Here is a 25,370-nt window from a genome sequence, read left to right on the forward strand (position 1 = left end):
AGACACTTAACCAACTGAGCCACCCAGGCACTCCTGTTCATTATGGATTTTTTGCACTAATTCTTATTTCTAAAAATATGACATTAAACTTGATTTGTATCTGTTACTGAGTTTTTTGATGCCCCTTAAATTTTGCCTCCTGGGCAAGTGCCCTAGTTGCCTTACTCTGTCATCCAGTCTTGGCTCCATGTAGTGCCTTTCATTGACACTGAGTGCCTTCAATATAACAAATCTGGGCTCTGACCCATGAATGATCAAGTGTGACAGCTTGCAGGAGTGGAGAAGGTACCTCTCTGTTCACCATGAAAGACTGTGGAGGGGCTCTGGAAGATTTCTGTCTGCAGGGAACCTTTGCATAAAAGCACATGTTGCAAGGAACAGCCATTTACATGAAACCTTCGCTGGGCCAGCCACTTGCTTTCCAAAAAGCATTTCTTGCATAATGTCTGAATTAAATCTCCCCTTCACAGTTGGGAGGCATGAGTTAAAAGCCTGCTTGGCAGCAGAAAAATATAGCAATGTTTGGTCCAGGTTACAGTTACTGAGGGAACCATAACTTTGATTTGTTCAACTGGTGTAAATGTAAATCCTTAAGTGAAATGTGTTAAGCAAGGAAGGAATTGCTCTGTGTTTGAAGATGCTTTTGATCCACAGCTCTCTCTATAGCGCCCCAACTGTCATGTACAATCTGGGGGCAGCAGCTGGCAATAGAACAGGAAAAGTTTTCAGAAAACAATCGAAGAGTTCTAGAATGGACATATTCTCAGGAAGTTTCAGGCAACATTGGTCTTAGAGATAAAGGTCATTGATTTAGCAGCTCAGATTAGAAAATAAGATGTTTAATTTCAGCACAGTTTCTCCAAGCAACACAGCATACTGAAGCTATCTTTGACTCTCCATCTATTACCTTTTCTTCTACCTGGAATCCAAACTCAGCTTAGCTTTTCTCTCCTGCAACTCCATTTCCTACTGTCTTCAGCCAACATTCTGCATTCTAGTGAGACCAGTCTCTGGGGCTCCCCCCAGGCCTTCATGCTCTGTCTTCTTTGTCCTTTACCCCCTTCCTCCGTCTGGAATGTACTCTTTCTCTTCTTTTCACCGTCCAGTTGTCCACTTGGTGATTCACAGCCTGAATCTAGTCCACACATATATTTTGTCTGGCTCACCAACTTATTTAGTAAAAGCCACAGTGCCATCACTTCCTGTCGTGCTTCTAGATGCTAGGTTTCTCGTGTCTGTGTTATCTGCCTCACCCTGTGAGCATCTGAATTGTGATTTCTGAGAGCCAAACCTTACCCTTCCTAATAAACCTGACGAAATTGCCTCTTCCATTAAGAAATCATCACAGGTGGAGCGCCTGGGTGGCTCAGTCGGTTAAGCCGCCGACTTCGTCTCAGGTCATGACCTCGCGGTCCGTGAGTTCAAGCCCCGCGTCGGGCTCTGTGCTGACAGCTCAGAGCCTGGAGCCTGTTTCAGATTCTGTGTCTCCCTCTCTCTCTGACCCTCCCCCGTTCATGCTCTGTCTCTCTCTGTCTCAAAAATAAATAAACATTAAAAAAAAATTTAAAAAAAAGAAATCATCACAGGTGAGGGGCATCTGGGTGGCTCAGTTGGTTAAGTGACCGACTCTTGATTTTGGCTCAGGTCATCATCTCACAGTTCATGGGATCAAGACCTATGTCATGTTCTGTGCTGAAAGCATGGAGCCTGCTTGAGATTCTCTCTCTCTCTCTCTCTCTCTCTCCCCCCTTCCCTCCCTCCCCCTCTCTCTCTCAAAATAAATAAATAATCTAAAAAAAAAAGAAGAAAAAAATCATCACAGATTCTTTTTGCCCTCTTACTTTCCCTGCTGCATTCTGACAGCTTTTGGCTTTACTATCAAATTTAGCCCTTAATTATGTGCAGTTTTACATTTGTTCTTATCATGTTATGCTTGTCTGGTTTATGTTGAAAGAGGACTAGCACTTTTTAAAAATTATTTTCTCTTTTCAACTAACGCATTGTCTTTCTATTTCACAGCTCACTAAATATTAACTGAGGACCCATTATTTGCCAGGTACCATTCTAGGCATTGGGAACACAAAAGTGATTAAGACAAAATGCTCTTTCATTCAGAACTACCTGTAAGACCTAATTCCCCAATACTCCCAACATTAGTCTCAATGGTCTATTCATTATTTCAGAACCCATCTTATCTTATGCCTTTCTCCATGATGAACCTCCTCCCACTGCCATGATGAATTCTCCCCAGATATCTAAATTGTAGCTGTCTTTTGAAGCCGGGCTTAACTTCCCTGATCTCTGATTCACCTAACCATTCCACAGTCATATGTCCACCCCAGTCTCTCGAAATTTTGACACAACCTATTACTTCCTGGAATTACTCCTATGTAGATATAGGATATCCTATATCTGGTTCACAGGCTCTCTAAGGATAGGGCTGACCCAGTCTTATATTTCTTCTATATTTCTGCACTTTCTGGGCACAGTGCCGAATTCCAAGCAGATACTCAATAATTAATCTTTGTGGTTTGATTGATCCTCCCATCCCAGTTGCTCTACTTTCTAGAAATACATGCTGATGCTAATTTTATGTTTGATAGTCAGCAGAAGCTAATGAGAAAGGTAAATCTGCTGCTGATGCATTAAAACATCATATAAAAAGCAGGTACCAAGTTTGAGTATGGTTGTGCTCCCAGCTTTGAGCATTGTTGTGCTCCTGAATCAGTTTAGAATTCAGCACACATTTTCCCACAGAAATGATGCAGAAGAGTAATGGTGGTCAAATTCCCAGGCCAGCCTGTGTAAGCATGTTTAACCTATAGTGTAATTGAATTTGGGGACAAAGAGTAGAGGCTCACATTTACATGTCCTCATTGCCTGAATATTTTACAAACATTGTAAGTGCTTTCCCTTACCTGACACTCACCACACTTTGCTCACCTTTAAGTGGTCTGTTTTCTCATCTAGACAACAAGCCCCTTGGATGCCAGGATTGTATCTATCTTGTTCACTGCCATATCCTACACAGCACCTGGCACAGATTGGGCAGTCAGAACATATCTGATGATTTTCATTGAGTTAAATTCTAGTTGAAAGATTATGGGGACATGCAGATGTGGATTCAGCCTCCCAAGTTCACTGCTAGCTAAGTGTGTGCTCTTGGAGAAGTTCCATGGCCTCTCTGAGCATTAGTTTACTGCTTCCTAATATTTTGTTAGTCGTGACTACCATGTTGATACCTAGTCTATGTTTCTTCTTTCATTTTGCCACAGTGTAATCCCTCAAAAAAAGTTTTGATTAATTGATTAATCATGTCTCCTTTTTGTGCTGTGTTGGTTGGGGTGGTGGTAACAGGAAAGGTGATATTTGGTATTAAAGCCTTTCAGCAGCTTTTGAGGACACGTGAGCTCTATTTCCAGTTCTAGTCCTGACAGTCTGTGATCTGAGGCAGATCGCTCAAATATGTCTATGAAAGAGTACTGATAGATTTCAGTTATTTTCAAGCTTTTCTACCTAAGTATCTCTAACTTCAGGCGAGTGAATATAAACTCTCAGTGTTCTGGGGGTAGAACCCAAAGGTGGAATTTACTTTAATTCAACCTTGTGTTTTATCTTAATTATTTGTGTGTACTTTGTATTCTAATTCATGATAGATCCATGTTTTAAAAATATTACTGTTACGCTTGAGTCACACATCCATGAATGCCTGTTTTAAGCCAAACACTGTCAAGCATCGTATATACAGATGTCAATTTTTACCACAATTCTGTGAGTTAGCTGTTATCGTGCCCATGTTACTGATGAACAAACTGAGGCTTACAGGAGTTTAAGTAAATAGACTTAGGGTACCTAGCAAGTTATTGGCAGAACCAGAATTCAATCTGTCTATATCTAAATCTTTCCCCTATACCACCTCAGAGGGTAAGTACAAACAGAGCCTTCCTTTTGGCCAAAAAGTATGATAATAAAAATGTTTATGCCATGTTAAGTGGAAAAAGCAGGAAACAAATTGTCTACATGCTGCATAGAGTTTCATGAAAAAGACTTGAAGGCATTATAGAACAATAAGTTAGATATGTTTCAGGGCTGGGCTTATTGGTATATGATGTCATTTTTGTTTTTGATAATGTTTGTGCAGTAAATAGTGAATTTTTTAAAACTCCACATAATTTAGAGGTGTAATCTTAGGAGATAAAAGAGTTAGTTGATTTTGTTAGACACTATAATTTATCATACACATTTTTGTGAGGTATCAGAAATGTATAAATGGAGACAAGACTGGTATTGTTTATGTCTTCCTCTGGCTTGACTGTCACTGTGGCTGTGGGTAGGTAATAAAGGGCAGATATGCTTCAAAGAAACTCATGGAGAGTTGCTAGAAATATGATAAGTAGAGTCTGAAAGCAACCTCTGTGAAAAGTGGAATATTTTTTCTTCTGTGAATAGAACCAGTCTTTAGGGAGCAGAGGGAAGGCTTTCATATCTAGGGGCAAGGAATGACACAGTTCAGGGAAGGTTGGAAAGGAATAGTTATAATCTTCCAAAATACCCTCAGAAGACTAATTATTTATCTACTTGAAACTTACTCTGAAAGACAAGTTATAACACCACATCTTGGTTATAGGGTAAACAGTGAAAGAAGAAAAGAAAGAGTGCATGTAAGAAAAAGAAAGCATCTTTGCTTTGAGAAGAGATAACTTAGCACATCTATTATTTTGCACTAAACTCTGAATTGATAAGATACAAAATAAATTTAGGAGTATCATTTTCCCATATATTTATCCTTCCATCCATCTGTCCAATCATCCATCCATCCATTGACACATTCACTTCACATATTTATACATGTACTTGGTGGATGCTACACTAGGACACTCAAAATTGATAGATGTGGTACCTTAGTTCAAAGAAATATTGAGTAAGGTTTTGTGAGAACTCAAAAAAAAACAACCAACCCTACCTAGGGTGAGGTAGGGGTTGAGAGAGGTCGAGTGGGAAAAGGCTTTCTGAATCATCTGAAGATGATTATTGAACTGTTTTGTTTTTTTTTTTTTTTATTTGAGTAGGAGATTGGCAGGTGACCGGGGGGAGAAGGGGATCTCAAACACAGGTAAAAACCCATCTGATTGCTCTCTGTGGGAAGGATGAGTTGGCTGCAGATGATTAGGATAGCTGGGTTAGTGCCTGAAAGAAATAAAATCTCACCAGACTCAAAGGGCTGAACTTCCTCAAGGAGTGGCCTGCAGTCCAAGGCTAAGATGTGGTAAACTCTGTTTTATGAAGACATTGTGATTATGGGAAGATCATAATCAGAATTCCAGGGAGCAGGTAAGAATGTATGTGAGCAGGGTGAGACTTGACACAGGCTGAGGGAAAGGGGTTGGAAGAATATATAAGGGTTAGTAATGTGTTGGTAGATTATACTCTTATTAGAGAAAAGCACTCTTATTATAAAGCCCTACTTATTATAGCAAAGAGCATATCAAGTGCAGATTTTACCTGGCTGGTTGTAATAGCACCTCCCTCAGAACATCATCCCAGATTCCCCTAGATTAGGTTTTTTATGTCTTTTCTGAGTTTACTCAGCACTTTGTGATAACACTGTTATGGCCTTTCCTCACTGTATGGCTCTTCCCTAGTAATACCCTGCCAATGGACTTATTTCTTAAAAGCAGGTACTAGGCTTTCTCTGTCCCAAAATCCCCAGAACTCAGGACAGAGCATGGCACCTAGTAAGTCAGTGGTATTCAGTTCCACTTCATATCAGAATTATATGAAGAGCTTTCAAAAAAAATAGCAATGCCTGGAGATTTAGAGTTAGTCTGGGGTAGAACCTGGGCATGAAAATATTTATATATTTAGAAAGTCCCTAGGTTATTCTAGAAATGCAGCCATAGTATCAACTACTAAAATAGATACTCAAGGTATGTTTCTGGAGATACTGAGTGATAATGAGTGCTACCATGGCTATTTCATTTTTGTAGGACAGGAGTTTGGGGTGGGGCAGCAACTCAATGTTTAGGCACTGCCCCAAAGTTCTAAATTCATCTCTAGACCTAGGAACACTGAAAGCAGAATACTACTTCTAGATGCCACACGCTCATTGGAAAGAAACTCTTAGTGTACTTCTAGGAATAAACACATAGATCTGTTTCAAGCTGAGTTGGTTATACTAACCACTTAGGCTGGGCTGTCACTGGCTGAGCATATAAAGGAGCTGAACATTCAGAAGAAAGGCTTTCCTGTTTGCAGCTGATCAGGGAAGGACCAGGGATATGGGTTATAAGTGGTGGTGCTGAGTATATTATGGAGACTGGGAAGTAAGGTGGGCATCTTCTTTTCATCTAGAAAAACCACCAGAAACCATAGATCAAATTGGAAAATTTATAATAAATCAGAAAATAAACTAGTTCTCCCCCTTCCAAATGTGTTGTGGGAAATAGGTTGGCCACAGAGAGATAGTGGTAGAAGAGGGAACATACAACATAAACTTTCCAAAAAGAGTTGGGTGGGGATGATAGTAAATATCAGATACATGATAGGAGTATAAAAATACATTGAAATCATCATTACAATTATGGAACAATAAAATAAATTGCAAATGCTTTATCAAAATTAAAGCAAAGACACACACTGTGGTGGTCAAGGGAGACGGAGACAGAGAGAAGGATATAGAGAGAGCATGAGAGAGAGAGAGATTGAGACTTCATACTTCTCAAGAGGCGAAATGCCCTAGTTCTAGAAGGCAGTGTTTTATCAGCACCATGGAGAGATGCACAAGCCTCTATTGCTTGTTCTGAGATGAGATTCTGGAGAGGGTTTTAATTATATCCAGTCTGAGCTAAAAAAACAGCACTGATGTCTGTGTAACTGCACACGTAGATCAGAGGATTCACATTTATTCCTCAGATTTATTGCTTTTTGCTGGTCAATTCTCTTACATTTTAAATTGGCCTACTTTCTCCATAATTTCCCGGCAAAGGAAAAGAGGTTGGATAGGAAGATTTTAAAGCCTCGCATTGATGGTAATTTTTCTAAAGTTTCTGGTGTTATCAATTCCTAAGCAGTCAGTGAGAGTGGGCTCTGAGTTTTGGCTGAGGCATAGGATACTGGGGTGTTTCATGAGATCTGTCTCTGAACTTAGTTTTGTGCCTACCTGAATTGGGAGGGATTTGTGGGGAGAGATTCCATTTTACAAAAAAAAAGAGGACAATAGGATTTTGATTTGGGGAGGTCCTGGTGAGGAAACTAGATCACTCATCACAAAGTGAGCTGTCTGATGTCTATGTTCTTTCTCTGGAGGATGGCTGGGTGATTATGGGTATTTTCACTGTAGGAAGGAGGGTGGAAGATTGTGTATATTTTTTTATTCCTCTTTTCTCCTGTCCAAGAACCCTTTAGTCATTGTGTGAGGTCAAGCTGTGTTATCAGTACAATTGAGGAAGTCCATGCCCAGAAGCTTCCAGAATCTCCATTCTGATTCCATCCCCTCATCTAAGAACCTCTCCTTGCATCTTGACAAATTACCTGACACTTCATGTGAGCTTTTCTAATTAATTAATTAAATTAAATTGATGTGGTGATTCCTTATTGTGTGCCAGGTATTTGTGCTAGGTGTTGAACCTAAAACAATAACCAGATTTAATCCCTATCTTCAAGGAATTCAGGGATGATGCACTACCTATAGTAGTGGATGTGTTATGGCTCTTAACTCACAGGGGTTTGTATTCTAATGTTTTAAAGTTTTCAATCAGGGCTGCATTTTAACAGGAGAGAATTAGCCTTAAGTCAAAGAATGACATTCTCTCCATGGAATTTCAAGTATCAATAAACAGTTGGAGATATATTTGGGAATTCATTTGGGGTGGGGAAGAATCATGTTGATCTCCACAGGCAACTTCTCTGCCTGTGGCTGAAGCCATCCTGGCATCAGGGATGAAGTATGGTGATAAAGCAAAGGCATAAAGCAAAAGTAAACAAAGGAAAGAGAATAGAAACACTAGGCTGCCAATGGAGGTCAGTATTGGAGGGAGGGAGAAAGCTCATCAGGCAGCCCTGGCATGGAGACACAGAAGCCACATTTTGAATGACTTTCTGGATAAATAATAGAAAATGTTGTCACCACCAAGCAGTTTTCACCCACCGTTTTTCACTGGATGCACATTTTAAAATGCATTGTCTCCCAAACAAGAAACATGTATTAAATGTCAAGTGATGTGTTGACTCATTATTTTTTAAAAAAAGAATAAGGGGCGCCTGGGTGGCTCAGTTGGTTGGGCGGCCGACTTCGGCTCAGGTCATGATCTCGCGGTCCGTGAGTTCGAGCCCCGCGTCGGGCTCTGTGCTGACAGCTCAGAGCCTGGAGCCTGTTTCAGATTCTGTGTCTCCCTCTCTCTCTGACCCTCCCCCGTTCATGCTCTGTCTCTCTCTGTCTCAAAAATAAATAAAAACGTTAAAAAAAAATTAAAAAAAAAAGAATAATATATAAGCACCATTCTGAATTTTCTGACCAGCAGAGTTAAACAGAGTATTGACCTGTAGTTCTCATGCAAACAAGAAATCTTGACATTGTAATTAACAAGCCCATGTGGTGATACTGAAGATGGATGAGTGTACAATTTCTGTTAAAATTTTTTTGAAATATTACAAAAAGTTTACAAACTTCCATTTCTACAATGGAAATCTTAAAGGAGCCCATTGCTGTAGGGCCGTTTGCACATGTATCTTGCTTGTTACATTTAGATGTTGTAAATAATACAAAATTTCTGTAAATACCTGTGTACACAACACATAAGCCTAGCAACCAAGAAGACATGTATTCAAATCCACCTCCATCACTTGTAATTCTGTGACTTAGGACAAGTTACATTAACCTCTGAATTTCCTCATTTGTAATATAGGAGGAATTAGAATAGCAGTTTTCTAAGATTATTCTGTGAACTAAATGAGATGGTTCATATAAAACAGTATTATCATGGTAAATGACATACATTAAGTGTTCAGTAAATACTAAATGGTATTAACAATCAGAATGAATCTTATTTTGTATCTTAAATTGGGGTAATACTTGTCCCAGGGTTTTCCGAAGACACACTGAAATTATAAATACAAAGCACACAGTCCATAGTCTGGCACACAGTAAGAATTCAACAATTGTTACTTGTGTTCTTTATCCACTTCTCCTTATACAATCTCATAGACTCCTCCCGTTTTGAAGAACTGAACACAAAAGTAGAGCATCTCCATGGTACATCTTCATCAGTGGGTCCAACCAGTCTCCATTCATCAGCGCTGAGATGTTAGACTTACAGACCTAAGAAGGCTTAATTTTTTTCACTCTAGGCTGCAGGTTGGAGGGTCCAGTGTATTTTTTTTTAATTTTTTTTTAACGTTTATTTATTTTTGGGACAGAGAGAGACAGAGCATGAACGGGGGAGGGGCAGAGAGAGAGGGAGACACAGAATCGGAAGCAGGCTCCAGGCTCTGAGCCATCAGCCCAGAGCCCGACGCAGGGCTCGAACTCACGAACTGCGAGATCGTGACCTGAGCTGAAGTCGGACGCTCAACCGACTGAGCCACCCAGGCGCCCCCGGGTCCAGTGTATTTTAATAAAAGTTCCCACAAAGCAACTTACAGGATCTGAATAACAGCAACGTTTCTCTCTAAGCACAATGGGATTTTTTTGTTATTGGACGTGATGGTTTTGTGCTTTTTCCTGGTTGCTTTAAGTAGATTTTTTCCCCCTATCTTCTAGAAAATGGAAGTTAAAAGCTTTTGATAAATGGATAAAACATTTCATACTTGTGCCTTTTTAAAAGGGTTAATCCGTGTTACTTTGTAGCGCTCTTTTGTCATCTCAGTAACACTGACAACTTCACTCCAACTTGTGAGCACCAGGATTCTATGGCAGCTTTGGCATGGGGTGGAGGGTCTAGGGGATGGGGAGTGCCTTCGTGCCTCGTGCCTCACCACAGACCTGCCTGCAGCACACTGTGGCCCCTGCTGTGTATCCACTCCATCCCTGTGAATACGATTTCTTGGGTGTATAGACTGACACTCATTCTTTTCCTGTTGGGAAAAATTTCTATATTCTTTATTATCATATATGATTATTATGAAAAATTCTAACAAACCACAGGAAGTAAAATTATCCCTCTAACCTCACATCTCTCGTTCTTACCTCTGCTCCGGGGTACCATTATTTTTACAGACTTTTTGGACATAGAAAAATATTTTTTTCACAAACATAAATGGGCTTACGAATGGTGCTCTGTAGTCTCTTTTTACTGAGTGTGTTAAAGATATCTGTCCAGATCAAGGCATATCTACCTTCTCCTACTCTATTGCATGGATAAGCTGTTGTTTATATCATAGGATCCCAGACTTGGGGATATTTATCTTGCTTGGTGCATTTAGATATTAAAAGCAATACAATATGCTATAAACAGCTGTGCACACAAATGTTTGTCTTATTGTTAACTTTGGACAAATTTGCAGAATGATTTATCATCTACAAAGTGCTGCTGCATCTATTCATTTCTGTGATCCTAAAAGATGGAGGCGGTGGTAGTTATAAGCCTGGAATCCAAAGCGCTCTCACCTCCCAGCACCACCACCATGCTTTGGAAAGAGCCCAGAATTAGATAGAATTGAGCTTGCGTTCAGACGTGTCCACTTAGGAGTGGATAATGTCTGGGCAAGTTTATAAACCTCTCGATCCTCATATTTCATCTTGGACTTCATTGGGCCTTAAAAAAAAGTAGATTATAGGTTTCAAATCTACATGCACAGTTCCTGGCATATGGTATGACCTCAAGACTGTTGGGTAATAGCAGTGTCAGGATGAGGACTCATATCTTCTTTTCCTCTTTATTATATCTTTCTGCCACCAACTCAAACTCCCCCCTTCTCAAGAAGGCTAACTTATGGTTCAGAGACACCTATGACCACATGAAGGTATTGCTTAAGTCCTACCTGGGAAATGGAAGTCACCCAGTGGGTAGGAGAGGCAGAGATGATGAGGAGTGACAAAGCCCCCTGCTAGACTTTGCTGACCCCCACTTCCCTCTCCTCTTAATCCCTGGCAGCCTCTGTCACTTGCTCCCCACAATGCAGTGTTATACAGTTAAAGTCAAATCTTTCTGGACGGAAACTACTTCAAACAAGAAGAAAGAAGGCAGATAGCACTAAGCCTAGAACTCATGAGAAAATCACATTGTCTCCAGGGTGCCTGGGTGGCTCCGTTGGTTAAGCATCTGACTCTTGATTTCAGCCCAGGTCATGATCTCACAGTCATGGCATCAAGCCCTGCGTCAGGCTCTGTGCTATGTGTGGAACCTGGTTGGGATTCTTTCTCTCCCTCTGTCTCTCCTCTCCTCTCTCTCTCTCTCTCTCTCTCTCTCTCTCTCAGAAGAAAAGAAAAAAAAAGAAGCAATTTCCAAGTTTAAGAAAAAAAGGAAAATCACATTGCCTCAAGGGGTCATAGAAAGAGGTGACTCTACTTTAGATGATACTGTTACTATCTTTTGAAAGTTAGGATATTTTCTTTCTAGCTAAGTGTTTGTGGTTCCTTTGAGATAAGAAAGAAGTTTAAAAGGCCTCTTACATAGAAACGCAGAGCAGGGAAAAATAGTAGCAGCCATAGATTGTAGCTGTTTCTGTGGTCAGAAAATGCATTATTTTTTGGCTTAAAAAAAAAAAGGTCTTTGGATTTAACTCTGTAGTTGTGACCTTGAGATCTTTATCTTCCTATTAAAGAGATCTAAAGACAAAGCAGGTGGAGAACCTGGGATTGTTCTTGGCATGAACGCAAGGACCAAGGCTGCTTGTGTGCCTGCTGGAGTGGAGGAAGCTGTTGGCCCGGACTTGCTCAGCAGAACTGGTTTTTCATTTTTGCTCTGATGACTTTACCTGCCACTGGTCACATGACCTCCCCCACCCCCACCCCACCCCCACCCCCTTTCTCAGTGCTGAAGTTTTTCTTTCTGTAAACTTAGGGGTTGCACTGGAACTCTTTTCAAAACCTCAGCCATTTGCATTACACAATCACATTTTTTGTTATTTAACGTTATCACATGAACTTGTAATATTTTGAATAATATCGGCTCACTTATAAACATTTAAACTCAAAAATTTGGTGTAGAAACCCCTTGTAAAGATGATACATAAACTGTAGTCCCATGTTTTGTTCCCTCATGAAAACCTGATATGGAAGATAAGGGAGGATTCTAAAAGAAGGTGGATATCATATGGAAAGTGAATAAGTGACTTAGCAGGCCCAGGAAAGGTAATTCATAGGCTGGCATTGGGGAAAGCTGAGAACTCATCCATCCAATCTAAAGCAAAGATTCCCCCAACGTTTCAGAAAGTGGTAGTACCAGGTCCCCCTGGAGGTGGGATGACGAAGAGGAACTGTAACAAGGAAGACGGTTGCAAGCTGTTGAAGAAGCAGCCTGATTCGGTGCAGCTGGGTCACTGGAGGTTTAATCTGTAAAGACAAAACAGCTTTGTAGTAGAGGCTGAAGTCTGAGAACAAATTGAGGGTTGATGGGGGGTCGGGGAGAGGGGAAAGTGGGTGAGGAGCATTGAGGAGGGCACCTGCTGGGATGAGCACTGGGTGTTGTATGGAAACCAATTTGACAGTAAATTAAATTTAATATAAAACAAAAACAAAACAAAAAACAGGGCTGGACTAGGAGACACTCATCAAAACGGAAGTCAATGATGCCATACTAGAAACAAGGTATCAATCAAAGTATGCCTCCTAGAAGCAGAAGCTTCAGACACTTTTGTCCCACTTGGCTTCTGGAAGGCTACAGCTGGCGCTTAATCCTTCAGGCAAGAGGTGAGAGAATGCCTGTGTGTGGAATCTGAGCAGCACAAGAAGAAAGAATTGTATAGGGATAACCGGGTGGCTCAGTTGGTTAAGGGTTTGACATTGGCTCAGGTCATGATCTCACAGTTTATGAGTTCGAGCCCTGTGTTAGGCTGTGTGCTGACAGCTTAAAGCTTGGAGCCTGCTTTGGATTTTGTTTCCCCCTCTGTCTCTGCACCTTCCCTGCTTGTGCTCACTCTTTCTTTCAAAAAATTAAAACAAAAAGAATTAAAAAATGTTAAAATTAAAAAAAAAAAAAAGACTTGTATATTTGAGTATTTGAGACTCTCTGGCTAACTGTCCCAACTGGTTCACCCTGCAGAGAAGCTCACAGACCACAAGCTCTACTCACATGCTCAGAGTTGGCAACCAGCCTTTCAGTTACCCACACCAAAATATGAACGTACCATCACCCATTCCAGAGAACAGAGAACAATTTGAATGTAAAAAAAGAGTGCAAAACAAGCAAACAGAAGAGAAACAACTTGGAGGAAAGAGACTCTGCGAGGCAAAGCAAACTTTTAAAAATAGAATTTTTAAAAATTAGAGACAATCATGAATCAGAGAAAATATAGTATAAAATTTTTTAAAGAAATGGAGCACCTGGGTGGCTCAGAGTTGAGCATCCAACTCTTGGTTTCAGCTCAGGTCACAATCTCATGGTTTGTGGGTTCAAGCCTGGCATCGGGCTCCTCACTGATGGTGCAGAGCCTGCTTGGGATTCTTGGTCTCCCTCTCTTTCTGCCCCTCCCCCACTTGCACTTTTTCTGTCTCTCTCAAAATAAATAAGAAAATAAACTTAAGGGGGAAAAAAAGACATATTCACATCAAAGGGAGATTTTTCTGCTTGAGATCAAAACGAGGGTTGAACCAAAAATGAAAAAAGAGGATACCTTCAGCATAATTTGATTCAGTGTTTGAAAATGCTGTGTCTATATATTATTGCTGAAAATCATCTCATGTATGGTATGTTCTATTATTATTCTGGAAACATTGTGGGGGATCGGTTCTGAATGGCATTCTGCAAAGTCCAAGGGCTGGCATAGGGCCTCAAGTGAAGCAAGAAGCAACCCCCCTCGCCCCCCGCCAGCTTTCCAGCTCTCCTTCCACTATGTTATATATAACAGGGCTTATGTACAAGATTTCACTTATAGAAAGTACTCCAAGATCCATCCAGGTATCACAGCCTGTAATTATTAAAGAAGAAAAATCACTACTATTTGCAGTGTGTTTAGGTTGGATGGATTAATATCTTTGCCAGGCCCATAAAGGGAAGACTGACTTTGTCTTTTCAATTATAAGCCACTGCTTAGTTTGAGCCCAGAAGACACTTTCCTAGAGATTCCCTCCACTTGCCTGGCACTAGAGCAATTAACAGTAGGTGATTTGTGGCTGCATTTTTACTGCTTAGCACAGGTTTATCATCTTGAAAGTTTTCTATTTGCATATATGCTATACATTTTTTTAGGTGACATTCGATATCATCCAGAGTTTAGATTATGTATTGCCTTATTCTGCATTTTCTGCTACGTGCTGAGAATCTGTAAGCCTAGCCTGAATGCTGATGCAGACCCAGGGGAATATGAATTGCAGCCACCACTTATTGAGGGCTTACTGTGTGCCAACCCTTAATATCAAGGGATTTACCTGCATTACTTTATTTATACCTCAAACACATACTATGAAGTTTGCCACATTTTATAAATAAATTGAAACTCAGAGAATAAAGGTAATTTGCCCAAGGTCACCTAGCTCAAATTAGCAGAACTGAGATTCAAACTCAAGTCTGTCTGATCCCCAAACACTCTGCTATACAGCCTCTCATACTGGGAGCTTTCAGAGTGAAATGAATTGAATTTGACAGTTTTCCACTTTTAAATACCAAACTTCCTGAGCAGTCTAATTGCCGCTTTTTGGACTAAGATGAAATGGCTATTTAAAAGAAGCAGGAGGCAGGAGGTCAAGAGAAAAGGGGTTTTATTATCTCTGTTGGTAAAAGAAGAGATGTAATCCTGGAAAAAAAATAACATCAAATGGAAACCATTATATAAATTTGCAGTGGGCTTAGGTTGATGAAATTGCAAAGGAATGCAGAAAAGATAAGGGAGTCATGAATACATAGCACTGAAGATTTTCTAAAAAGGAGAGAAAAGATCAGAAGTCACTCAAGGCAGTTAGAAGTTGGCTCAATTGAAGTCAGGGTCTATGTATCTTCACATATGGAAAGAGGCTGGCAAGTAGCAGCCAGAGATCTGTGTTCCTGTTGAGTCTGCCTGGGTGGGGAGCAGGCTCTAGAGCCAGACTGCTGGGTTTGAATCATTTTTCCCTAACTTTCTAACTGTGTGACTCTGGACAAGTTACTTCACCTCTCTGGGCTTCAGTTTCTACATGTGAACAATGGAGATTGTAATATTGCTCATCACATTGTGAGATGAGTTAATGCGTTTAGCAAGGTGCCAGGTATTTAGTAAGAACTCAGAAATGTTAGCTATTATTGTTATTACCATAGGCATCACAGTCATGTAATGTAAGAAATAGGAGATTGTAAGTCAGTAAAAAGGCTTGAAGAAATAAAGGAGAAGGAATCAGGAGAGAGGTTGACCTACAGCCAAGAAGTGAGGGGAGATGTTCTCACCCCTACCCCTGAGTAGATGTGGGGAAAGGGCTGGATGGTTGTGGGGAGCTCACCTAATCTAGTAAGAGAATCTAGCAAGAGATTGAGGTCCAGCTGGACCCCATGGAGCATGAGACTGCTGTTGCTGTAAAATATATGCTTTGATAGATGTCTTGCTAGTGAGCTCTACAGGGCTGGAGAATTGGGGGTTATAGCCAAAGTGCAAAAGAAGCAAGTATGGGACAGAGAGAGGAAGCAAGCCCAGGGCTATTCATCTTTGGAAAACAATAGTCACCGAGAGCATGTTGGGAGGTGAGGGTGCTTTTTAATAAGCACATTTTTTCTTTCTTTCTTTCTTTCTTTCTTCCTTTCTTTCTTTCTTTCTTTCTTTCTTTCTTTCTTTCTTTTTTTTTCCCTCCCCCAACTATGAGTCTATTTCCTTTCATTGGTTACATTAAAAAACAAACTACATTTGAAGTGAATGCAGCAAAGGTTAATGAGGTACTTAGGAACGAGTGTGAGTAGTTACCCACCTTTTAAATCACCCATTTCTTTAGCATTTTGTTTATGTCAGTCTCTGGCTGGGTCCTGGAGACACAGGTCGTTTCCATATTCCAGCCTTCATTTGTAGAGCTTCACAGTACGTTTGTCATGGTTCTCAGCCATCAGAATAACCCACATAAAATTCAGAAATTACTGATGCCCAGGCTATTTCTCAGACCCACAGAATCTCCTGCAGTGGAATTAGGTGAGTGCATTGTTTCAAATTGCACGTGTCACTTTTTTTTTTTTAACATTTATTTATTTTTTGAGACAGAGAGAGACAGAGCATGAACGGGGGAGGGTCAGAGAGAGAGGGAGACACAGAATCTGAAACAGGCTCCAGGCTCTGAGCAGTCAGCACAGAGCCTGACGCGGGGCTCGAACTCACATACTGCGAGATCGTGACCTGAGCTGAAGTCCGATGCTTAACTGACTGAGCCACCCAGGCGCCCCGCATGTGTCACTTTTAAGTTCACATCAACCTTGAAAGGCTGGTGAGAGAACCTTCCACAGTTTGTAGATGATGAAGTTGAGACTCAGAGTTTAAGTTACAAGTGTGGCCACATAGCTGGTAAGGGCAGAGTTGGAACTCATACCTGGAGCTGCTGATCTTAGAATTCCAAGTGGCCTTTCCACTTGTCCATGACCACCATCCCAGATATGCATTGATGAAACTCTGTGCCTTAAGGCTATGCTGGTAAGAGGATTTGAGGATGTAGTGAATCTGTGTTGTAATCATGCATAAAACTCTTGCTCACCATGGCAAATGCTCAGAAAGCATTGACAAGTTCTACCCAAGGTTCAGTGGCTTGCATTTAAAGTGGGTAGTACCCTGTAGATGTTGTAACCAGGCTCACCATGGATTTCCCCCAAGATGGATAATGCAGCCTCTACTGCATAAGCTCCCCCAAGGTTATAGTTTCCATCACAGAAACCCAGTCTTGGACTCCAGAAACACTACCTCGTCTATTTGTCCCTTTAGCTCAGAGGTGATAATGACTTCCTTCTAGTGCTGATCCCTAGGTAATCTTGTTTGGTGACTCAGCTTCTTCATCACCCATGTAACCAATTTCCTGCAGTAAATGCCCTACCTATCCCAGGTTAGATCCTGACTGTTACACCAATGAAGAAACCAAGGTTCAGAGAAGTAACTCAGCCAATGTAGCACAATAATTCTGTACTTAGTATTCTACAACAAAAGTTTCTGATTCCATAACTCAGGCTCTTAATCTCTACCTTATAGTTAAGGTGGTTAATGAAATTCTTCGTGCCCAGTGCCAGGTGATGATGGTCATGGAGGTATGATAACAATGGCTACAGTGATGATGATAGTGGTGGTGGTGATAGCAGTTGTGGTGGTGGAGGTCTTGGTGATGACCACATCTGACCACTGTTGGATGTTCTTTGGAAGAGATGTGCAGATACAATGTCTGGTTGTCACACAGATGTCTCTGACTATGTTACAGGCCTTTACCTACCACCATATCCAAGAAATCATGGTCCAGCTTCTTCGTACAGTGAATCGGACGGTCATCACGATGGGGCGGGATCATGTTCTGATTGTGAGTACATCTCTTCCTCTTGTCAAATGTTTCAAACTGTTCAGGGTCAAGGAATGGATTTTCTGGAACTCCAGATTATGTTGAAAGCCTAGCACCAATCATTACTTTGTTTTGGAGTACAGTAGTTAGATTTTTCTTATCTGAGTTGGGATAACATAAGAGTTAACTCAAGTTGCTGAAATAAAACAAGAATTAAGACTTGTCAACTAAGGTGAGTGTGCCAATGGAGATGGAATGTCACTGGTAAAGATTAAAGAGTGAGAGAAGCTTTTTGTAAGTGGCCAGACAGAATGCTCCACATTCACATCCACCAGGAGCCTTTTCTTTTGACATAGACTTTGACAATGCCCAGTCTCAGTGTCTTGTGTGCTTGGTTTTCTAAGTGGATTCATTGTATGTTAACTCTGCCCGTAGATGTCAATTAATTCAAGTCACTGCTAAGTTTTGGGTTATTCTTCTGTACAAATGCTACATTCTGAAGATCAGGAGGTTCCTGCCTCATAGTCTGATTATTTTCCCTCTCCGGAAAGAGTCCATCTCTAACCCTTTAACCTCTGCCCATCTTGCTTTAAATCGAGGGCCAAAAATAATGCTTATGGGGACCAGTCACCAACATAAATGAGTATGTTCCACTATGTTACTCCTCTGCTCAAACTCACCAGTGGTTTCCCATCTCACTCAAAATAAAATCCAAACCATTGCTAGGGCCTGAAATGTCCTCTGCCTCATTTCTCCCACACACAAAACATGATTATATTTGCTGTTCCCTCAGCTTGACCTATCTCTGCCTCAGGACTGAGGGGTTATTTCCTCATGTAAATCAGATCCTGGCTCAGTTGTCACCAAATCAGAGAGGCTTCCCTGCCCTGACTACCTTGTGTATAATACCCAGCACCTCTCAATCTTCTTTCAAGCTCCACACCTTACTTCTTTATGTTTCTTAGTACTTTTCACCACCTAGAAAAATATGTATACCTTGATTGATTCATTGTCTTGCTCTCCTTGTGATAAAATGAGCTCCAAAATGTAAAGATTTCATTTGTTTTGTTCATTTGTATCTCCGGACCCTACAACAGTGCCCTGCGTATAGTAGGTACTTGATATGTATTTGTTGAATGAATGAGTGAATGAATGAGTGAATGAACCAGGCAGGGACTCTAATGTTTAATGAGGACAAGTGCTACCCAGCTGTGATTGATTGACACCATATGGAACTGGGCCATATAGTTGCCAAAACTCCCAGCTTCTCAAGAGAAGCTGAAAATGTGAAATGTCCTGATATTTAAGTGTTGGCAGCTAATAAGAAACTATATTTATAAACATTCTCTGAGCCCTGAACAGCTGGATTCAGCTTTCAGGAAGCCAGTTTGGGATCTCAGCTAGGTTTGGGATGTTGATTGTCGATATGCTCTAGTCTTGCTTCATGGATACAGAGCAAGGGGCTGAGTGTTATTTCAGCAAAAGCTGGGCAAGTAAGGATTTGATCCCTAGAAACAACAGAGGGTAGACATTTTCTTTAGACCCATTTGGCTCTGTTTAGCCATGTCAATGCATGTTTACTTACCATACACTGTGTAAATTTAAAGGAGTGGTGACATTCATAAAGAGGGCTCTCAGGGCCAGGTACTCCTGCTTTCTTGGGACAGAGAGTCATGTAAATTGGTCTCTGTCACTTTCTAATTTACCATCCTTCCTCCTTAGAAGTCTCACCATATCTTATTTAGTTATAAGCTTCCATGTCTCTGGTTTCCATAACATGCCCGAGATAAGCATTTTATTACCTCCCTAATCTTTATGCCTCTTCTTTAGAGCTAGACCTAAAGATGGCCATCCATCTATTTGGTTTATCCGTTTATAGCAGGTCTTAACTCTCTGTCTCTCCTTTAGGACAGTCATTCTTTAAAACAGTGCCTGGATCATAGGAAGCACCAAATAACTGGTGTCTGTTATTATTTTCCTTTCTATCTGATACAATGCATCTCTCTGTCCTTTGCATGTGAGCATAGTTTGGCCCTCATTCACTACACCCAGTTTTTTGAGACTTTCATTTAATGCTGTACTCTGGTTGCTAGCCCTTCCAACATGCATTCCTCATTGCTGCCCCATCAATCTTTGCCAGGACACTCCCCTACTCTGGAAAATTCTGTGGGTTCCCACTGTGTGCCCAGTTAAGTCTTAAATGCATTAGCCTGACCATTCTCAGCATCTGTGATCTGGCCACAACCACATGTCTCAGCTTTTTCATCTACTTTTCTCCACCTGGCTTTTCAGACAAAATGGATGTCTGGATATTGCCCAACCATGCCTGGCACTTTCTCACTCATGCTGCTTTCTTTGTCTGGAATCCTTTAGTGTGCCATCTTAATCTATTGAAATACTATCTAGTCTTCAAGGTCCAGCACAAATGCATCCCTTAGGAAGCTGCTCAAATCTCACCAACCTGGTTGGGACCTCCCTGCCTCTTCTAAATCACACAGCTGTCTTTATTCCTTTTTTCTTTCTTTCTTTCTTTCTTTCTTTCTTTCTTTCTTTCTTTCTTTCTTCTTTCTATTTATTAATTTCTTTCTTTCTTTTTTCTTTCCTTCCTTCCTTCCTTTCTTCCTTCTTTCCTTTCTCTCTCTTTCTTTCTCTCTTTACTTCTTTCACTTCCATTGGGGTGAAACTTACATGCTTTAAACTTTAACCATTGTAATTTGTATGAGTTTTAGTAAATGTATAATTGTGTAGCCATGACCACAAGTCAGTTTGTAATACTTCCTTTCATTCCTGAAAGTTCCATTTGCAGTCCCTCTGCATGGCACCCTTACCCCTCTATCCCCCATCCATCCCTAAGCACCACTATTCTAATCTCTGTCTTTATAGATTTGCTTTTTTTTTTGGACATTTCATGTAAGTGAAATTATACAATTTAAAGTCTTTTACATCTGGCTTCTTTCCTTAAAATAATGGTTTTGAAGTTTATATTTTAGGATGTATCAGTACTTAATTCCTTTATATTGCTGAATAGTATTACACTGTATGAACATATAGCATTTTGTTTATCCATTCTCTAGTGGATAGATACTTGAATTGATTCCAACATTTTGCTATTATAAATAATGTTGCTATGAATATTCATATAAAAATTTTGAATGAACATATTTTAATTTCTCTTGTGTAGAAATCTAGAAGTAGAATTGCTAGGATATATGGTAATTATATATCTAACTTATAGGAAATTACCAAAATGTTTTCCATAGTGACCATTTTATATTCCCATAAGCAATATGAGGGTTCTATTTATCTACATCCTCCCTAACACTTAGTATTGTCAGTATTTTGGATTTTAACAACTCTAGTGGATTTATAACAATTCTAATGGTGTCTCATTGTGGTTTTAATTTACATTTCCCTGATGACTAATGATGTTGAGCATTTTTCCATGTGTTCTCTCTGTCTCTGTCTCTGTCTCTCTCTCTCTTTCTTTCTCTAAGACACTTTTATCTGTGAACTTGCCATACATAGCTCCTCTCTTATACCACAGAACTTTTAAGGCTTAGGCCTATTTACAAAAGGAGTTAATACTTGACCTTCCTCATAGGGTTCCTATGGAAATTAAATGAAATAACACAAAAAAGCATTTGCACATGTGTTTCTTGTACATAATATTCATTTATTTATTCATTCACTATTTTATGAAAACTTCTTATATACTCAGCATGAAGACTCAGAAATGAGTCAGGCATGGTCTGTGCCCTCAAGAAAACCATGACCTCTTTCAATGGGGTGTTTCTCAAGTACCTCAGACTCACTGTGCCCCAAACGTAATTCATCACCAGCCCCCCAGGAGCCTGCTCCATACTCTCCCTTCATTTAGGATCCCATTTTACAGTACTGACCTAGAACTGTAGTAGCTGCCCTTCATTCCTCCCTCTCACTCACCTGCCTGTCCTCCTAGCCTCCCACCAAATCCTGCTGTTTTCTGCACATCTGGCTTCAGTCCCTCCCCACCTGGCTCTCCTGCTTGCCCTCAGAGCCCCCTGTACACCTCAGCCATTGGATTCATTGTACTTAGTTCATTGTAAGGTGATTTTTTTTTTGTCTCTGTGCTCCAGTCTCCCTACATTCTGTGGATCCCCTTGGGGGCAGGGACCATGTTTACTTACTCTTTTACCCTCAGCTTCCAGCAGTGCCCCTGGTATACCATGGGTACTCAATGAATGTTTGTTAAGCAAATTAATGAGTGAAATAATCCCTAGAAATGCTATGTTGTTTCATACCTTCATGTATTTGTATGTCTTCCTCTTAGTTTGGAATGCTTTTCCTTCTTCAAAGAATGTTTCCTCTCAGTATCAGGAACCCGTATCTCAGGGAATGTGGGCGCAGTGTAAGGAATTGTCTGTTCATACTTTCCCATCCCCTGGGCTGATTCCAGGAGCCTTGCCGAAGTTCTAAGTCACATGCTGTGTCATTAGTCTCAATGACTCTTGAGTTTGTTGGTGTGATTACAGGAGGGCTGAGTGGGGAGTATTGGAGGTATGTAGAAAGCACGCCTAACTAGGAGCAGGAATGTGCCTGAACTAGAAGGAAGGAATAAACAGATTTTTCTCAAGATGTAGCTTTATTTTCATAAAATGGTCCTTTCTAGCACTTTTAGAACAGAAATATCTCCTCCAAATTAAAGAAAATGATGTTGGAAAGTAATTACTCAGAGGTCAGGAGTCCCTGTCTTAGTGCTGAAGGCCCCAATTTAATTTCAAATTGAAATTTGACAAGAAGGAGAGAGCCCCATTCCAACCATCACTTTCAATTTTCCAGATATAATTTTTATTGGTTAGTTTCGATTGCCTGGGAATATTAAACAATATTTACGACAAACACCAGACATGCCTAATACTTCTGAAATCCTGAGAAGACCTTGATCGGATGTGGGGTGCCTGGTCATTGGCATGTCATTATGTGGGATTAAGTGGTGACTTTTTTTTTTTTAATTTGTAGGAGTAGGAACATTGTGATAAAAGGTGTTAGCTATTAAAATTACAGGAACCATAGGGCTAGGATGGATCGTTTCTTGTGCGCAGCACATTGTGATTATCATTTTCTGGAAAGCCATTCCTGAATTTTTCTGTAAATTGCTTGCCTAAACAATGAAGTGTTGATGGTGACAAATGAGCAAAAGGAAATTTTACAAAAACAAAAATCAAAAAAACTTTTACACAACTGCTTCCCCCTCTTCTCTTTGCCAAGAGTCAAATCAATCAGATATACATTTGTTAACTAAAGTTACCCAGGAGTTTGACCTTGATGCTAAGAAAGGCAGCATGGTTTGGTAGAAAGGACATTTTGGAGATGAGAGAACAGGAAAAAAATTTTTTTTTAAATCAAGTATAATTGAATATAGTGTTACATTAGTTTCAGGTGTGCAGTATAGTGGTTCAACGATTCCACGCATTTCTCAGTGCTCATCAAGATAAGTTCACTCCCCTTTATCCATTTCACCCATCCCCCTACCTTCCTCCCCCCTGGCAACCACCAGTTAGTTCCCTGTCCTTAAGAGTGAACATGAGAAATTGTCCATACTTGTTCTGCATAGTTGGCTCTGTGACTTTGTGCCAATATCACCCCTCTAGACCTTGGTTTCTTCTGTGCGATGAACTCTATCATTTTTAAGATCTTTTTCATATATTTAACTTTTCTGATTTGGCCAATGCTTATTCTTTTTTCCATCTCCCAAGATCCTGAGTCAGGGATGTAAAATAGATTTTGCTTCATATGCCAGGTTGGGTGCATTGGTAATAGCTGCCTGTAGTACTGCCCTGAGAAAGAATCAGAGGCTACATCTGTGTTCAGGGGAAGAAGTACTGAATTGATTAGTGATGTCTGTCATAAGCATAAGATTCTAGAATAGTGATGTATGCAGGATACTTACAAATACTATGTATTGACTAAAATCTTTGGTGTTTTTCCAGCCCAGTCCAAAAGCTCTTGTAGAACCCATATTCTCTTTTGCATATTTTTGGTTAAGAAGGCTGTGGTATAAGAGCAGAAGAGTAATGGAAAAAAATAATCTGAGAACTTAACATTTTACCAGGGAATGGATTCTATGTGCTACATGTCCTATTTTATCAAATGTAAGAATCACTATGATTTTATGCGCCCATATGAAAGAGATCATGCTACCAATTAAACTGTGACACAGAGGCTTATTTTTGCATTGATTGTAATCTTCAGCGATGTTAAAAAAAAGTTTGAGAGGTGCCTGGGTGGCTCAGTCGGTTAAGCGGCCGACTTCGGCTCAGGTCATGATCTCGCAGTCTGTGAGTTCGAGCCCCGCGTCGGGCTCTGTGCTGACAGCTCAGAGCCTGGAGCCTGTTTCAGATTCTGTGTCTCCCTCTCTTTGACCCTCCCCCGTTCATGCTCTGTCTCTCTCTGTCTCAAAAATAAATAAACATTAAAAAAAATTAAAAAAAAAAAGTTTGACTGGAAATCAGATGTGATGGAGCATGTCTTTGATTCCTCATGGGTAATTGTCATCATCTCCCATTGTTTGGGAGAATAGAGTGACTGAGCATCAGAGGATGAAAACATCATGGTCAAAGTCACATGGCTAGTAGCAAGGTGGGATGTGAACTAGGGATGTCCAACATCAGAGCGTGTGTCTGTTGTGCTATCCTGTAGGTCTTAGAACAGTGCGAGGAAAACTTCTCAGATTTTTTTGGGTAGGTGAGGGGGCTGTCTCAGAGAACCTTCCCTGACTGTTACATCCTTCTGCTGACTGGTCTACAGAAGGCTGTTCCCTGTGTGTGGCCTCCTTAGTGCTGGGGATGGACAATCTCATAGGGAGAATCAACCAGGGAATTTACACACTGCCAGAAATTCTTGGAAGGGGAACAATCTGGTAATTTTGTTGAAATTGGGATCTAGTTTTTATTTCGGGTAATTAAAATAAGCCTCTGGGTGATATATTTTGGGCCTAATTACCCCGGTTTTTGCAGAGGAGTCTATTGAGTGATTAAATAAAGGTAAATGCAGCTGGCATCAAGCCAGCTCCGGAAATTCAGAGCAGTTTGTTCAAAAAGGAAGGAAAAAAAAGGTGGTGATCGCCCCATCCTCCACTGCTTCACCTCACAATAGCGCTGAAGACTCCAGGAAACACCTGAGTATCAGAGAGCCAGGATTTTCAAGTTCTGACTTCACTTTCCAAATGGCAAATGGCCCACCTACATGACCACTCTCTGATACACTGTGAGCCCACAGACTTCAAGATGCTTGTGCAGGGGCCACAGCAAGACAGTTAGTGCCACCTCCACCCAAACCTGTCCCATGGAGAGCAGGTGTGAGGACTGTCTAGGACAGGAGGATGTGAGGTTCCAAGCCAGAAGTGGTTGGTTGACTCCACACCTTCACTCAGCAACCCAACACTTTGTTAACAAACAATGCTTACAACAAAGTTATTACTTATTGAGCAAATCGTCTGTTTTCCAGGCAAAGAGCTAAGCACCTTATGTGTCTTACTTCTCAACCTGCCTCAGAGACTCGTATTTTACATCTGAGGTTACTGAGACACAGAGAGGTTATATAACTTACCTATAATCACACAACTTGTTAGTGGAGGAACTGGGACTTGAACCCAGGCAAAGCTGTTTATAGAGTTCCTCCTCTTAAATAGCATAGTATATACTCCTACACCACTAAGACCTTAAATTGTTCTTTAGGCATCGAATATTTTAAAGGTAATAATGGGCACCTCCAAGCTCCAGATGCTGCTCTGCCTAGACCTTGCAGTCTGGTGAGA

The 25,370-nt window shown here is 40.6% G+C and overlaps 1 protein-coding gene across 1 annotated transcript in view; it reads left to right on the forward strand.

Moving 5' to 3' along the window:
• DOCK2 (dedicator of cytokinesis 2) overlaps window positions 1-25,370 on the forward strand; it is a 413,845-nt gene that overhangs the window by 163,978 nt on the left and 224,497 nt on the right. Inside the window, exon 27 of the mRNA XM_053907087.1 lies at window positions 17,501-17,596. Coding sequence (XP_053763062.1) covers window positions 17,501-17,596 — 96 coding nt within the window. The remainder of the gene's footprint in view (window positions 1-17,500; window positions 17,597-25,370) is intronic.

This window comes from Panthera pardus, unplaced genomic scaffold (genome assembly GCF_024362965.1).
Source record: "Panthera pardus isolate Hobbes unplaced genomic scaffold, ASM2436296v1 HiC_scaffold_2, whole genome shotgun sequence".
Taxonomy (NCBI): domain Eukaryota; kingdom Metazoa; phylum Chordata; class Mammalia; order Carnivora; family Felidae; genus Panthera; species Panthera pardus.